General features: G+C 37.9%; 1 protein-coding gene across 1 annotated transcript; it reads right to left on the reverse strand.

Moving 5' to 3' along the window:
* Positions 1 to 8,918: 8,918 nt before the first annotated feature.
* On the reverse strand, positions 8,919 to 11,214 carry PWWP3B (PWWP domain containing 3B). Its single transcript, XM_081221450.1, has one exon. The coding sequence runs from the start codon at positions 11,165 to 11,167 to the stop codon at positions 9,089 to 9,091; it is 2,079 nt and encodes a 692-aa protein (XP_081077576.1). The 5' UTR covers positions 11,168 to 11,214; the 3' UTR covers positions 8,919 to 9,088.
* Between the last annotated feature and the right edge of the window lie 3,233 nt (positions 11,215 to 14,447).

Below are 14,447 nucleotides of genomic sequence, written 5' to 3' on the forward strand. Positions count from 1 at the left end.
TCAACCACTGCGCCACCAGGGAAGCCCAGATATTGCATTTTTAAATTGAAGTATACTTGATTTAAAATATTGTTAGTTTCAGGTGTATAGCAAAGTGATTGGAGTTTTTTTTTTTTTTTGCAGATTATATCCCATTATAGGTTATTACAAGATACTGGGTATAATTCCCTGTGCTGTACAGTAAATCCTTGTTACTTATCTATTTTACGTATAGTAGCTTGTATCTGTTAATCCCATATGCCTCATTTGTCCCCCCTCTCCCCTTTGATAACCACTAGTTTGTGTTCTGTGACAGAAACAGACTCACAGGCTGTTTCTGTTTTGCATACACATTCATTTGTATTATTTTTTAGATTGCATATATAAATCATACCATATAGTATTTGTCTTTCTCTGTCTTGCTTATTTCACTAAGCATAATATTCTCTAGGTCCATCCATGTTGCTGCAAATGGAATATTATATTGTGATTTTTACAAATTGAAGGTTTGTGGCAACCCTGAGTCAAGCAAGTCTATTGGCACCATTTATCCAGCAGCATTTGCTCACTTTGTGTCTCTATGTTACATTCTGATAATTCTTGCAGTATTTCAAACATTTTCATTATTATTATATTTGTTTTGGTGATCTGTGATCAGTGATCTCTGATGTTACTAATGTAATTGTTTTGGGACTCCATGAACTACGCGCATATAAGATGGCAATCTTTTTTTTTTTTTTGTGGTACGTGGACCTCTCACTGTTGTGGCCTCTCCTGTTGCGCAGCACAGGCTCCAGACGCACAGGTTCAGCGGCCATGGCTCACAGGCCCAGCCGCTCCGCGGCATGTGGGATCTTCCCGGAATGGGGCACGAACCCGTGTCCCCTGCATCGGCAGGCGGACTCTCAACCACTGCACCACCTGGGAAGCCCAAGATGGCAATCTTGATAAATGTGTGTATTCTCACTGCTTCACCAACTGGTCATTCCTCCATCTCTGTCCCTCTCCTCAAGCCTCCCTATTCTCTGAGACACAACAATTTGAAATTAGGCTAATCAATAATTCTACAATGGCCTCTAAGTGTTCAAGTGAAAAGTCACTTGTCTCTCACTTGAAATCAAAAGTTAGAAATGATTAAGCTTAGTGAGGAAGGTGTGTGTTGAAAGCCGAGATAGGCTGAAAGCTAGGCCTCTGGTGCCAAACAGTTAGCCAAGTTGTGAATGCAAAGGAAATGTTTCTGAAGGAAATTTAAAGTGTTGCTCCAGTGAACACACGAATGATAAGCAAGGGAAACATCCTTATTGGTGGTATGGAGAAAGTTTCAGTGGTCTGGGTGGAAGATCAAAATCAACCACAACATTCCCTTAAGCCAAAGCCTAATCCAGAGTAAGGCCCTAACTCTCTTTAATTCTATGAAGGCTGAGTGAGGTGAGGAAGCTGCAGAAGAAAAGTTTAAAGCTAGCAGAGGTTGGTTCATGAGATTTAAGGAAAGAAACCATCTTAATAACATCAAAGCACAAGGTGAAGCAGCAAGTGCTGATGTAGAAGCTGCAGCAAGTTATCCAGACCATCTAGCTAAGAAAATTAATGAAGGTGGCTACACGAAACAACAATTTTCAGTGTAGATGAAACAGTCTTATATCGGAAGAAGATGCCATCTAAGACTTTCATAGCTAGAGAGAAGTCAATACCTGGCTTCAAAGCTTCAAAGGACAGGCTGACTCTCTTGTTAGGAGCTAATACAGCTGGGGACTTTAAGTTGAAGCCAATGACCATTTACCGTTCTGAAAATCCTAGGGCCCTTAAGAATTATGCTAAATCTACTCTGTGCTCTATAAATGGAGCAACAAAGACTGAATGACAGCACATCTGTTTACAACATGGTTTACTGAATATTTTATGTCCATTGTTGGGGACCTACTGCTCAGAAGAAAAGATTCCTTTCAAAATATTACTGCCCAACGACAATGTACCTGATCACTCGAGAGCTCTGATGGAGATGTGCAATGAGAAATTGTTCTTGAAAGGAAGTCAATCAGCGTGGCAAATTTCATTGTTCTTATTCTAAGAAACTGCCACAGTCACCCCAACCTTCAGTAACCACCACCCTGATCAATCAAAAGCCATCAATATTGAGGCAAGACCTTCCACCAGCAAAAAGACTATGACTCATTGAAGGCTCAGATGATCGTTTGCATTTTATAGCAGTAAAATATTTTAAAGTTAAGGCATTTACTATTTTTAGATACAGTACTATTGCACACTTAACAGACTACAGTGTAGTGTAAATATAACTTTTATATGCCCTGGGAAACCAAAAACTTCATGTGACTCCCTTTAGTGAAATGTTTGCTTTATTGAGGTGGTTTGGCACTGAACCCACAACATCTCTGAGGTATGCCTGTATTTAACCATATTCAGGTAATTGTCATATTTACCTAAGTGGAGGCTTTTTTTTTTTTTTTTTTTTTTTGTGGTACGCGGGCCTCTCACTGTTGTGGCCTCTCCCGTTGCGGAGGAACACAGGCTCCGGATGCCCAGGCTCAGCGGCCATGGCTCACGGGCCCAGCCGCTCTGCGGCATGTGGGATCTTCCCGGACCGGGGCACGAACCCGTGTCCCTTGCATCGGCAGGCGGACTCTCAACCACTGCGCCACCAGGGAAGCCCCAGTGGAGGCTTTTTTATGTAATACATTTCCAAACTCTTAGATCCTGGCTCATTTACTCCTTCTAGCAGCCTGTAATGACTTACCAGTCAGTATTTATATTACTGAAACTTATTGGAGCTACTCTATGAATAAGCCAGATGATAAAGCTTTCTTGGCTTATGACAAATGACTATGTATTTAGAGATACAGGAGTCAGACCAAAGTGCTTACATTTCCTACAGTTTATACCAAACTAGATGGGCTCTTAAGCAGTCAGCCTGGACTCATATTCATAGATTAGCCAGATCATGAATACAATGACTCTAGCTGCCTTCTACATGTTGTCAGATGGTTATATTAAGAGGATCCAGTCACTATCAGTTAGGAAGACAACCAAAAACCTGTCTGTTTAACGAAGCCATCCAGCCATTGAAGAATTGATACTCCCATAAATGAAATTTCAGGGAAGTGTATAGTGAAGAATCTTTCTCAAGACTGCCAAAATGATTTATTGCATGCTGAGATTTCATTCACACACATAATAGACTGCATTAACTTTATTTTTTAAATGCAGGTTGTTTTCTGGCAAAACCAATTGAAGTTAGTGATAATATATAAGATATTATCTGTCATTGGTTTGATGTCTCAAAGCTATTTTTCCAAAAATAAGTAAGCATAATAGGGGAAATTCAGAAATTATCTTAAAAGGAAATCCAACAGTTTATACCAACGAAGAAAAAAAAAAAAGGAAAAAATTGATTTATATTTCTGGAAAAATATACATTAAATTTTAAAAATTGTTATTGCCCAATATCTGACACCAGTGACTTTTTATGTAAAAAAGAAAGTGAATTCTATTTTAAAATATTAAGTACACTTAAAAGAAATGAAAATAAAATAATTTCCTTTAAATTTGAGGAATTGGCCCATTTCATCTAAGTTATTTAATTTGTGTTTATAGAGTTACTGATAGTATTTTATTATCCTCTTAACATCCATGGGATCAGTAGTGATGTCCCCTCTTTCATTCCTGATATCGGTTATTTGTGTCTTCTCTCTTTTTCTTGGTTATCCTAGCTAAGAATTAGGTTTCATTGATTTACTCTATTGTTTCCCTGTTTTCAGTTTTTTTTTTTTTTTTTTTGATTTCTGCTCCAATGTTTATTTTTTCTTCTACTTGTTTTGGATCTAATGTGTTCTTCTTTCTCTGGTTTTCTAAGGTGAAAACAACAACTTAAGTTGTTGATTTTGGCAAAAGGGATAGGGGGAAATGTTGGACTCTGTCTTATCCAGAACTGGAAATTACTGATTTTAATAGCTTTCATACGTGAATAAGTTTAAAATCTTTAATACATTTTTGATTTGGTGATGCCTACTTATATTTTATAAAATATATACATAATTATTGCTGGTTATCTTAGCTTGAGCATCCACAAAAGAGAGTGTGATACAAGAGTTTCCATTTGAGTAGCTCATTTGACAAGAGATTCTAGTGAGTCAGAGTAAGAAAAACGTGTGGTGAAGCAAGGAAGAAAAGTCAAACAAGGATGTGTTATGAAACTGCACATCACTACAGGCAAGTGGTGGTTGACCCTATGGGTCCAAAGTCGGCATCCATTTTTGTGAAGATGAATTCTTAGAATGGGTGCAGTGCATTCAATGTAGAACAAGGTAGCTGGATGATATCCTTGAAGCAAGGGACAGAATTGAGTGCCCAGCATCAGATGTTGCTCTTGGGGAGTTATACATTCAGAAGTGGGAATAGCTTGATCACCGCTGGAAAGAGAGAACCAGTGCTGTTGAACTCAAGCTTAGGCTCCATCCTTGCCATCAGGACAATTCATGGATTCATTGTGCCAGAGCCACGATGACTGAGGAGAGAAGCTGTTTGACATCCACATGAGTCATCAGATCCACTTGGCTGTTAAGTGCCTTCTCTACAGTCAGTTCCTTGGATGGCCATTAATATGAGGCACAGAGACACATATGCTTTGTTTCCATTCTCATAGTTCTAATCACATGCCTCATATCCAAACTTTCTTATCTTCAATTTCCAATCATTCTTCTTCCAAGACCTTGACATACCAGCCAAATCATTCACCACAGTCCAGGAGACCACCTCAAACTACTACTCCCTCCATACAAAGTGAAGAACCTGGTGTAATGCTCACAGCTCTGCCAACTGGAAGTTTTACCCTTCAACATTATTCTTTAGGGCTACTCTAACTGAAGCTGAAGTGTGGTGGCAGTTCGTTTATAGCTGCCATTAATATTTAATGCTCACCCATCTGTGCACCAGGCTTGATAATTTCCTCTTCCATTAGTTGGTCATAGATCACCCCCTGCCTCACGAGGGGTATCATTGTAACAGTGCTCAAAGGCATGGGGGTTTGTGCAATCAGTCGGTTTATTTGTGCTTTCTCAGGCTGGATCCTGGAGCATTTCCATCGTGGGTGGACAGCTATTGAGCCTGCCAGACCTTATCACTTGGTGAATCTTATAATGTACAGCTTGTGGTGGGCAGCTCCTGTCGTATAGTCACTTGTTAACTCTTGGTTAGGCACTCCATATATACTAACCTCAATAGCATATAAGGAGCTATGTTTTAATTGGCAAGTAGTTTACTGACATAGGAGGTATGACTTTTGTTAAGAACCCCAGGATTCTGGGTTGCAACTCCCATATTATGGCTTAGAATGATTCAGATGGTGCATCCTTATCCATCACAGATGCTGTAAGCATTATCAGATATGCTGAGTCATATGGCCTGAGTAGCAGAACAACTTGCACTGCAGATCTGAAAACTTGGTGGGGGACCACAATTTTCCACTACAGCTGCTAACATTAGACTTTGACTTGCCAAGTCTCATGTTTTTCTTTTTGTACAAAAGAAGTGAGCTGTTCACACTCTAGCCTTGGAATACTATCTATAAGGCATTGCCACAGATTTCTGTCAGTCAAACTAGTTTGACTACACTCCGACCTTGCTTCGCATTATGGTAATTATACCCAACTTGCTCCTGAGGTTTTGTGCTGCTACCTGGGCTCTAACATTCTGGAATCTTATCATCTCCATTGCAACATAGTTTAGTTCCAATCATGGCTTGCAGAGGAGAGCCAACATTGAGTTTCTCAAAAATGTCGTGTTCCCCCTCACCAGCACAGTCTTTATTATTGTAGTGTCTTCTCTGCCCTCCTAGGGAAAGTAGTTTAGAGATAGGTCCTCGTTTCATGCAATAAATTATTTCTAATACCTTCACTCCCTTTGACCTTCTCACCAATTCCTCAGTACTCTGGCAAGGAAGTTCTAATATCTCCATCTCATTTACTGTAGCCTGTTGTCCAAGCTTAAAGATGCCACCCAAGCAGCATATGAAGGCAGCTCCAGGTCATTGAACCCTGAGTCATAGGTTTGTACTCCTATGACTCATGTCAGTGAGTCCTCAAAATCCATTCCAATGTATATTATCCCAGTTCATACTAGTACACATTAGCCAGTTCCTATAGTTCTTTCTGGATTTTCCACCTAAACAAAGACTGTATTTTGTTCTTTGTGCTGCGATGATACCTTACCCTTGTCATAAGTTGGAAGCAATGAAAAATATCAGTGTTGGGTGTTGAGAAAGACAGGCAATGTCTTTTTGAGGTAGCTGCCTTAGATGAGGCTATTGCCTTGTCTCTAGGAACAGGGAGATTGCTCTCCAATAGTAAGGGTTAGGGAGCTGCTTTTACCAGGCTGAGTGTACAGAGGATTATAGGTTTTCAAGATTCCCACACTCATCACTATTCCAGGTCTCAGAGTTCTACTCCTTCCTTATTAGGATACATATATTGATATAGAGATCTTTAAATGTTGTGAATGCAGTTTCCATGCAGCTCTGCAACCTTACAATTAGAACCTGGGTCTGATATTCAGCAGTCTGCCTTATGACTGGAGGAGATGAGGGTCTTCTTAATCCAATGTGTTAGGGTGAATAACAGGTTGTGCATTCCCATTAGACACACAAACCTAGATTACAGATCCATTTTAGGGCAATCTTAGAGCCTGCCCTAACAACCACTCAGGCTGAAAGGGATCTCACAATCCACACTGAGTTGGAAGCCAAACTCATCTATTTCCACACCCCAAATGCCAACTTACTTAAAGAGGAGAATAAATGCATTTTTAGGCACATCTTCCATACTGAAAAATATGCCACAATATAAATGACATCCCAGGAGGAATTAGGTGCCCCTCCTTTACCCCAAACCAGACACCCAGGAACTCACAAATATGGGGAATCCTTGGGCTTTGGTTTTCAAATAAAGTTAGTCCATGAGGTTAAGAAATATTTCTCATTATTATGATGAAGAAGTGCATCTTAGTCATTTTAGAAATTAGATTTTCATCTGGCTCACCTTAAATCTGGTACCTCAAATCCTCAGAGCAGAGCTTTAACCCACACATTGCTTGCTCTCTTGACCCACAATTGTATGGATAAATGAATAAATGAATTAGGTAGTAAATAAAATATTAGAACCAAGAGACAGAGTTAGCTCCACTGAGAAAACAGAAGCTGGGTAATATATCAGAATCAAAGGGACACAATATTATAGAGTAAACAGAGTGTGTTTTCCCAGGGTATAAGGTCCACATATAGTGTGGTTATGGCCTGTTGTCAAATGATCCTCAGAATCATGAGGACCCTGAGGAAACTATGTGGATAGGTACAGGCTATATGCCTAAGGAGTCTGGTCTTTGTCAGGCAGGAGACAGGGTCCAGAGAAGGTTCTGTGAAATCTGAAGCTTACACAGTTTTGAAGGCTTTCTTTTAAAATAACACAAAATCAATCATGAAAGTGAATATTTATTTAGAATTATAAGATAATGTATAACAAGCATTAAAATCATGACAACTACAATAAGCAAAAATTCCAAACAAACCATATATATATATATATATATATATATATGCAGAAACACCACTTATGTAGCTGTACAATCTGAAGTATGGTGAAGTGGACATCCAAGGTGAAAGATATAATAGTTTTATGGAAAATCAAAACATCAAACTTTTGCAACTTTTACATAAACACATGGCCATGTGAACACATAACAAAAGCCTAAGAGTGACAGTTGACTCACTCTGAAAAATGCAGACAGGTTCATGTAGAGCCTTTAGCATTTATTTTTACATCAAGCTTTTAAAATAAAATAGCTCTCAATATTTATTCTCACTAAAGTCTTGTTTCAAGTTAGAATAAACAGTTCAATGGCTTCAGGCTTTAACTTTCAATTGTGTATTTTTAAACACATTGGGATAATTGTCATATTTTGCCAAATAGAGACTTTTTCTGTGACCCATTTCCAAATTCACAGACTTTGGTCAATCTACTCTTTCTAGTAGTGTGGAATGATTTACCAGTTGGAATTTATATTATTGAAAGCAACTGGAACTACTGCACGAATAAGCCAGATGATAAAAATTGCTTGGTTTGAGACAAGTGACTATGTATTTGGAGATACAAGACTCAGAACAAAGTGCTTGCATTTTCTACAGTTTGTATCAAACCAGATGGGCTCTTAAGCAGTCAGTCTGGACTCGTACATCTAGAGTAGCCAGACCATGAATACAATGATTCTAGCTGCCTTCCACGTGTGGTCAGAAGTCTATATTAAGATACAGCCAATGTTAGTTATGAAGACAGCCGAAAGCATGTCTGTTTTAAGAAACATTCAGCTATTGAATAATAGAAACTCCCATACATGGAATTTCAGGGAAGTGTAGAATGAACAATCTTGTTCAAGGCTGCCAAAATTATTTTCTGCATGCTGAGATGTTATTCACACACACAAAGACTGCATGCTGGTAATTCATTTACTTTATTTTTGAATTCCACATTGTTTTCTTGCAAAAGCAATTGTAGTTAGTTATAATATATAGCAAAGCACCTCTATCTTTGGTTCTATATCTCAGAGATATTTTTTTCCCAAAAATAAATAAGCATGGCAAGAAAAATAATTCAGCTATCTTAAGAGAAAACCTAATATTTTATAAAAATTAAGCAAAAATATATATTGATGCTTTTTTTCTAATTATCTTAATATCTAATACCAGTGCAATTTTAATATTAAAATGATTGTACACACTGTATTTAACCATACAGCATAGACACAAAAATGTCAAAAAACAAAATAGCACTTTCCCTTATAAATCATTTAGGAATTATGCATTCTAAAAATGTATGGGAAAGTAGAACTGCTGAAATATGTTAATAATTTGACTTTGAAGAAGCACAGGAAAAGGAAATGAAGATGTAGCAATAGTCATAGATCCTAGAGATTGCAAAGAAAAAGGGAACTCATCATCCAAAGTCTCCCATTTCTAGAAAATACTTACATGTTAGAATCATTCAGAGATTTTTTTTTAAAAACTAGCATCTATGGAAGTTCCCTGTTATGGTTTGGACTCTCAGAAGATTTAATGAGCTTCATTTGTTAATGGTTTCCGTCTCTTTTCGAATATGATTTTTGCATCAAATAATTCTCTTTCCCTGTATCCTAGAGATGGCCCTTTTAGATACTTTGCTTCCGCTGCCTTGTAATCTAATCCATCAACAGCAGAAATTGAACAAATGATTGCTTCCGGCAGAAGAACTTCCAGGATAAATTTAACTTTATCTCTTATCAGAGTCAGCATTTTTTCATCTATTTGTTTGTAGATTTCTTGTAAATATTTCACCACCTCATCCAACTGATCTTCATCCTCAAAGTATGTTTCAATACAGGGTGTGAACCTATTTGCATTCAAAAATGATTTCAGCCACCTGGACCCTTTCGTGCCTTTTAAAATGGCTAAAAGATGGCTCTCTGTTCCCTTTGCATTCACAATGAAGTCCACTAGGTTCTTGTTGGCTCGGTCCCGAGCAGACTTCATTCGGTCTGGAAGAATTTTCTGGAAGGACATTTTCTTGGTCTGGGAAGTCACAATCATTGATTCCACAGGATTTTCATTTTGCAGCTTTGGAAATAAGTTCCTGAGTGTATCCTGTTTGATTACTTTCCTAAGTGGATAACTAATGTCAGCAGCATAATACTCAAGGAAAGAGCCTGCAAAAGAACCACAACCTATTCTAACTCTGTAGTCACAAATCAGCGAGATGCACCAGTCAATACTTTCACTGTAGTCCTCCCTGGCTTTATCCACTAGTGCTTGTTTCTCTTTGCAGTCAAATTTCTTTAATCTTCTAAAAGGCACTCTAATGCCTCTCTTTTCAGGATTCATATTTGCCTCAACAAAAAGCACACTTGCTTTTCTCTCTTTTTGCCTGATGCTTTTTACCACTGCTGGCCAAAATGGATATTTTTGATATTTAAACCAGACTATCATTCCTGTTTCAAATGAACGTGGCTCATAATGAAAAAGGAAACGTGGAAGTTCTTCATCTTCCTCATTGTCATCTAATATGGAAGCATCAATAGAATTTAGATGAACTGACTTGTCAGAAGCTTGAAGTTCTTCCCCAAGTTCCTCAAAATCCAGTCTCTGAAGATTTCTTTCATTATTCACAAGGAGTGAATAATCTATGGCATGGTTAGAGGCACTAAAGAAAACCTGGTGTTCCCATGAAGAAGGCCTAGGGGATGCCACAGCACCCATCTCTGATTCCAAAGTAGGTTGATTCTGGCTGGTATCTGAGCATGGATTGGAGGGACCCTCTCCAGGATCTTCACTATTCTCTGAGAAGGTAGGGCCTTCAGAGGAAATAGCCAGGGCCTCTGGGCAGATGTCCTGTGCCTCCTCTTTCAAAGCTTTGGGCACAGTGAAGCTATCTGACAGTAAAGTTGGAGTGAACTTTTCATCTTTAACATATACATCCTCCTCTTTAATTGTGGAATGCAAAGGCATAATTGTTGAGATGTCAATCTTTTTCTTGCTCTCCTTTTCATCCTCATCTTCTGAAAGTGAAGGGAAAGTGGGGAGCCAGCTGAAGTTTTGTGATGACTTTGTTTCCATTTCACTTGGAATAGTATCAATGACTGCATGCACCCGTGATTTATCATCATACAGGGAATCATCACTCTCTGAAGATACTAACAGGGATGTTGAATTTTCATTTTCCTCAAGACACTTTGGTAAGTCTCCTTCGTGCTTCCGATACTTTTTACGAGGGGGTGAATCAGAAAGCTTTTGTGGTACATTTTGAGACAGTGTCGTGGTCTCTCCCTCATCTGAACTGCTTGCTTGAATCAAATTTGTTCTCTCATTCAGAATATCCAATGCCGTTTTTAGTGACCTTGCATAGGCTGTTTCCTCTCTAGGTGGGTCACTGACCTCTGACTGTGCTGCTAGTGAGGAGGCAATAGCTTCAACTTGAGATTTACTGAGGATCTTTGTTTCTGTGCTTTCCACTTTAATTGTTTCATCTAGTGAGAGTATCTGAACTTCTAGGGAAAATGTCTTTTTTCTCTTACTGTCTGATGAAGCCTCAGATCTGGACAAAACTTTTGCTGGCCACAATTGGTCTTGCCAATTGCATAAGACATACTTGGCATCCATTATGATTTAGATTTGTGTGCCAAGAGTTTACTAGCAGAGATTGAGGTGTCTGGCTATTGTTGTCACTGCTAAGGAAGTTCCTACCACAAACAATACTTTTAGCAATGCCCCTTTTAAAACTACAAAGAATTACAAAGGGTTTACAGCTTGTGTGGCCTGTTCTCCTCCAGCTGAATTTCCCAAGGATGCTTGAACACGTTGTTTGAATGGGACAATATGGAAGATACTGAAATAACGAAAAGGAAGAGAAGAGAAGTATCAGCAAATAAAATTATTTTGCCAAAGTTGGTGAGCAACTGCAAATAGAGCAGAGACAGAAGAAAGGACAATGCTCAGTGGGGCATCAGACGGAGGAGAAAAATGCAGAATAATATAAGGTGCGGGATGAGAACTGGAAAAGTGTTTTTATAATATCTAAAACTAAAGAACTTACCCTCATTATTGCACATGATTATTAAAGAGTGACTGTATGTGCATGACGGCAGAGGTGGTGTGTCAGGAACTCTATGTTATTAGATATTTTCGGACTTCTGTGCCCCTAATGTTATACCTGGGGCAGCGGGACTCTGAAATTAGTGTGCATCAGAATCATCTGGAGGATTGTTAAAACTAGATTTCTATGCCCTATCCTGAGAATTTTATTCAGAAGGTCTAGACAGAATCTAATGTTTTGCACTTCTAATAAGTTAACAAATGATGCTGAGGCTATTTGTCTAAGAACTCTTTGGAAGCACTGTTGTAGCTGAACACACAGCTTTATAAATTTTAAGCTATAAATGCTTCCTTGTCTACCCAAAGCAGGCAGACAAAGATAATAGGATCTCTATCTCTTGAACCCAGACCACAACACAATGACCTTGTTAATAGCATGAGCTTAGAAGGTAAAGATTTAGAATGGCTACCAGGTTCACATATAGGATAAGATAATTATCAAGGATCTCTTGAGAGTCAAGTGGTTGGATAGGACCTCAGGTAGAAATCTGAATAGTCTCTTGCATGAATTCTTCATAGTGGTTTAACACATGAGATTCTTTCCCCAAAGTAGAAGCTATTACTTTTAACTACAAAACATTATGGCTATAGAACAGGGAGCAAAATGAATTACATCTCAAATTCTCAACCTAACATGATTTTAATATGAAATGTAGTTTTTAATTTAAAAATGCTAAAGCTGCAGAGGAAGAAACAAAATAAATTATACCCCAAGTTCTCAACATATTTTTAATGTGAAATATTTTGTGAAATGAAAAGAGCCTTACCCAATGTCATGTGGATCAGGAAGGGTCTGGCCCTGTGATCCGTCTGTCTTGATTCTCACTCCAAAAGGAGACAGGCTGTCCAGAAGGAGACAGGGAATCAAACAAATTAAATGGACAAGGCATAAAGAAACTTCTCTACCAAAACTTTAGCAGGCATGTCATTCTGAAACACAGGAATGAAATGAAATCTCATCTGTGATGTAGATGTTTACTGTCCTCCTTGGTTTTATTATTTTAAATTCTCTTTGTGTGATATAGTTATGATATCTGGTTCACGTTTAAATCATCTTTCCCAGGAAAAGTGTGAGGTTAGGACAAGAAAGGGAAGTAACAATTGCCTTGTGTCTACTATGAGCCCGACTATAGATTTTGTTTGAATCCTCAAATCAATCACCGTGTGAATTTTTCATCCTTTACACACATAATTTTTTCAACAGAATTTTATTCACACTCTACATGCTGTTTCACAGTCCACTAATACAAAATGTGTTTCATTGCTTTATTGGCCTACTTCATAAAAATGGTTGCCTGGAGAAAATTTAGGAAACCTGTCAAGCGCCACCTTGTGACCAGAAGCAGAACTGCAGCCTCAGCAGGAGCTATACGCAGAGCCTCGATCACTATCAGATTTTTCTTATTTATGAGAAGCGTGGGAACTACATTTAGCCAGCCAGGAGCCTTTTCAGGCTTCTAGAACTTTCTAAGTTCAAGGGGTTTATTGTGTAGGATAAAAAGATTAAAATATCTTCAACTATAATGTTTCTGGTTATAAAACATGCAGAAGCTTATTAAAAATTGAAAAGATGCAAAAGGATATATGCAAAACTAAGTACAACTCTCTATGTAAATAATCACTCTGAATATTTTCTATCTTTCCAGAGTTTTTTTTACATGTATAGATAAAGGCATATCATTTCAAAACAACATCAGATCTCAATTAAGAGCATAGTTTGAACATCATCCTACATAAGTATTTTCCACATGATTTATGAATTACTTTAAATGAGGTTTTTTCCACATTTATAACATTTTATCTCAATATTTTTCCTGATGATGTAAAACAAGTAAATGAGTAAGTATATATCAATATTTTGAATATTTTAAAAATAGAGAGCAGTAAAGCTAGTCCTGTCTCTCCAACTACACAAATAAACAATCCTGTTAATAGTGTGGCAGATATGTTTTCCCAGATTTGGTTGCATGAATTATATAGTAGCATATATATGTTTTACTAACACACATATTTATTTTTAAGTGAGATAATATAACAAATGCTATGCTACGATTTGCTTTTTTCACTTTATTTCTCAGACATTTCAAATCTCTACATGTAAAGGATTATGTTTTTATTTTCCAGATACATAGGTATTCCACTTATGGATACACCCTGCCATATAATATTTTTAAAATTGCTAGTAGAAATAAGCCAAATCCTCTCTCTGTCTCACTCTTAAACTTAAAAGATATAGAAAAATGGTTATTGCTGACCATGGCCATACCTGTGGTCTGAAAGAATGAGTTGCAAGGAGGACACAGGTAGGGCTGTAGCCAACACAGCAACCAGGCTACGCGCTTGATCAGGTCCAGGAAAATTTCCACTATCGGCAAAAGACTGGGGTGGGGGTGGGGGTACGTCTGCATGTCTGTGTGTGTCTATGAATGCTTATGTGTTTGAAGCAAATTGGATATGCTGTTTCAGCTTCATTTTTCGTTCATGATTATAAAATTAATCATGGGGAAATCTACTCTAAAGATGGTGATAGAGGCTAAGAAATAATATTAAAATAGTAACTTGACCATCCAGAAATGCTAACATGGGAGCTTATTTTCTCCCAGATTTTTTTAAAAAATCACACATATATACATGCATATATATGTGCAAGTGTCTTCACTCAAATACATACTTGTTCCCCTTTCCATGCTCATGTACAGGTGACACACACATAGTCTATGTGTCAATCAAATTATAGAAGTATTTCCCTCCATGCTGTCATATATTTTTATCCATCATTTTCTGTGTA

This window comes from Mesoplodon bidens (assembly GCF_964165515.1).
Source record: "Mesoplodon bidens genome assembly, chromosome: X".
NCBI lineage: Eukaryota > Metazoa > Chordata > Mammalia > Artiodactyla > Ziphiidae > Mesoplodon > Mesoplodon bidens.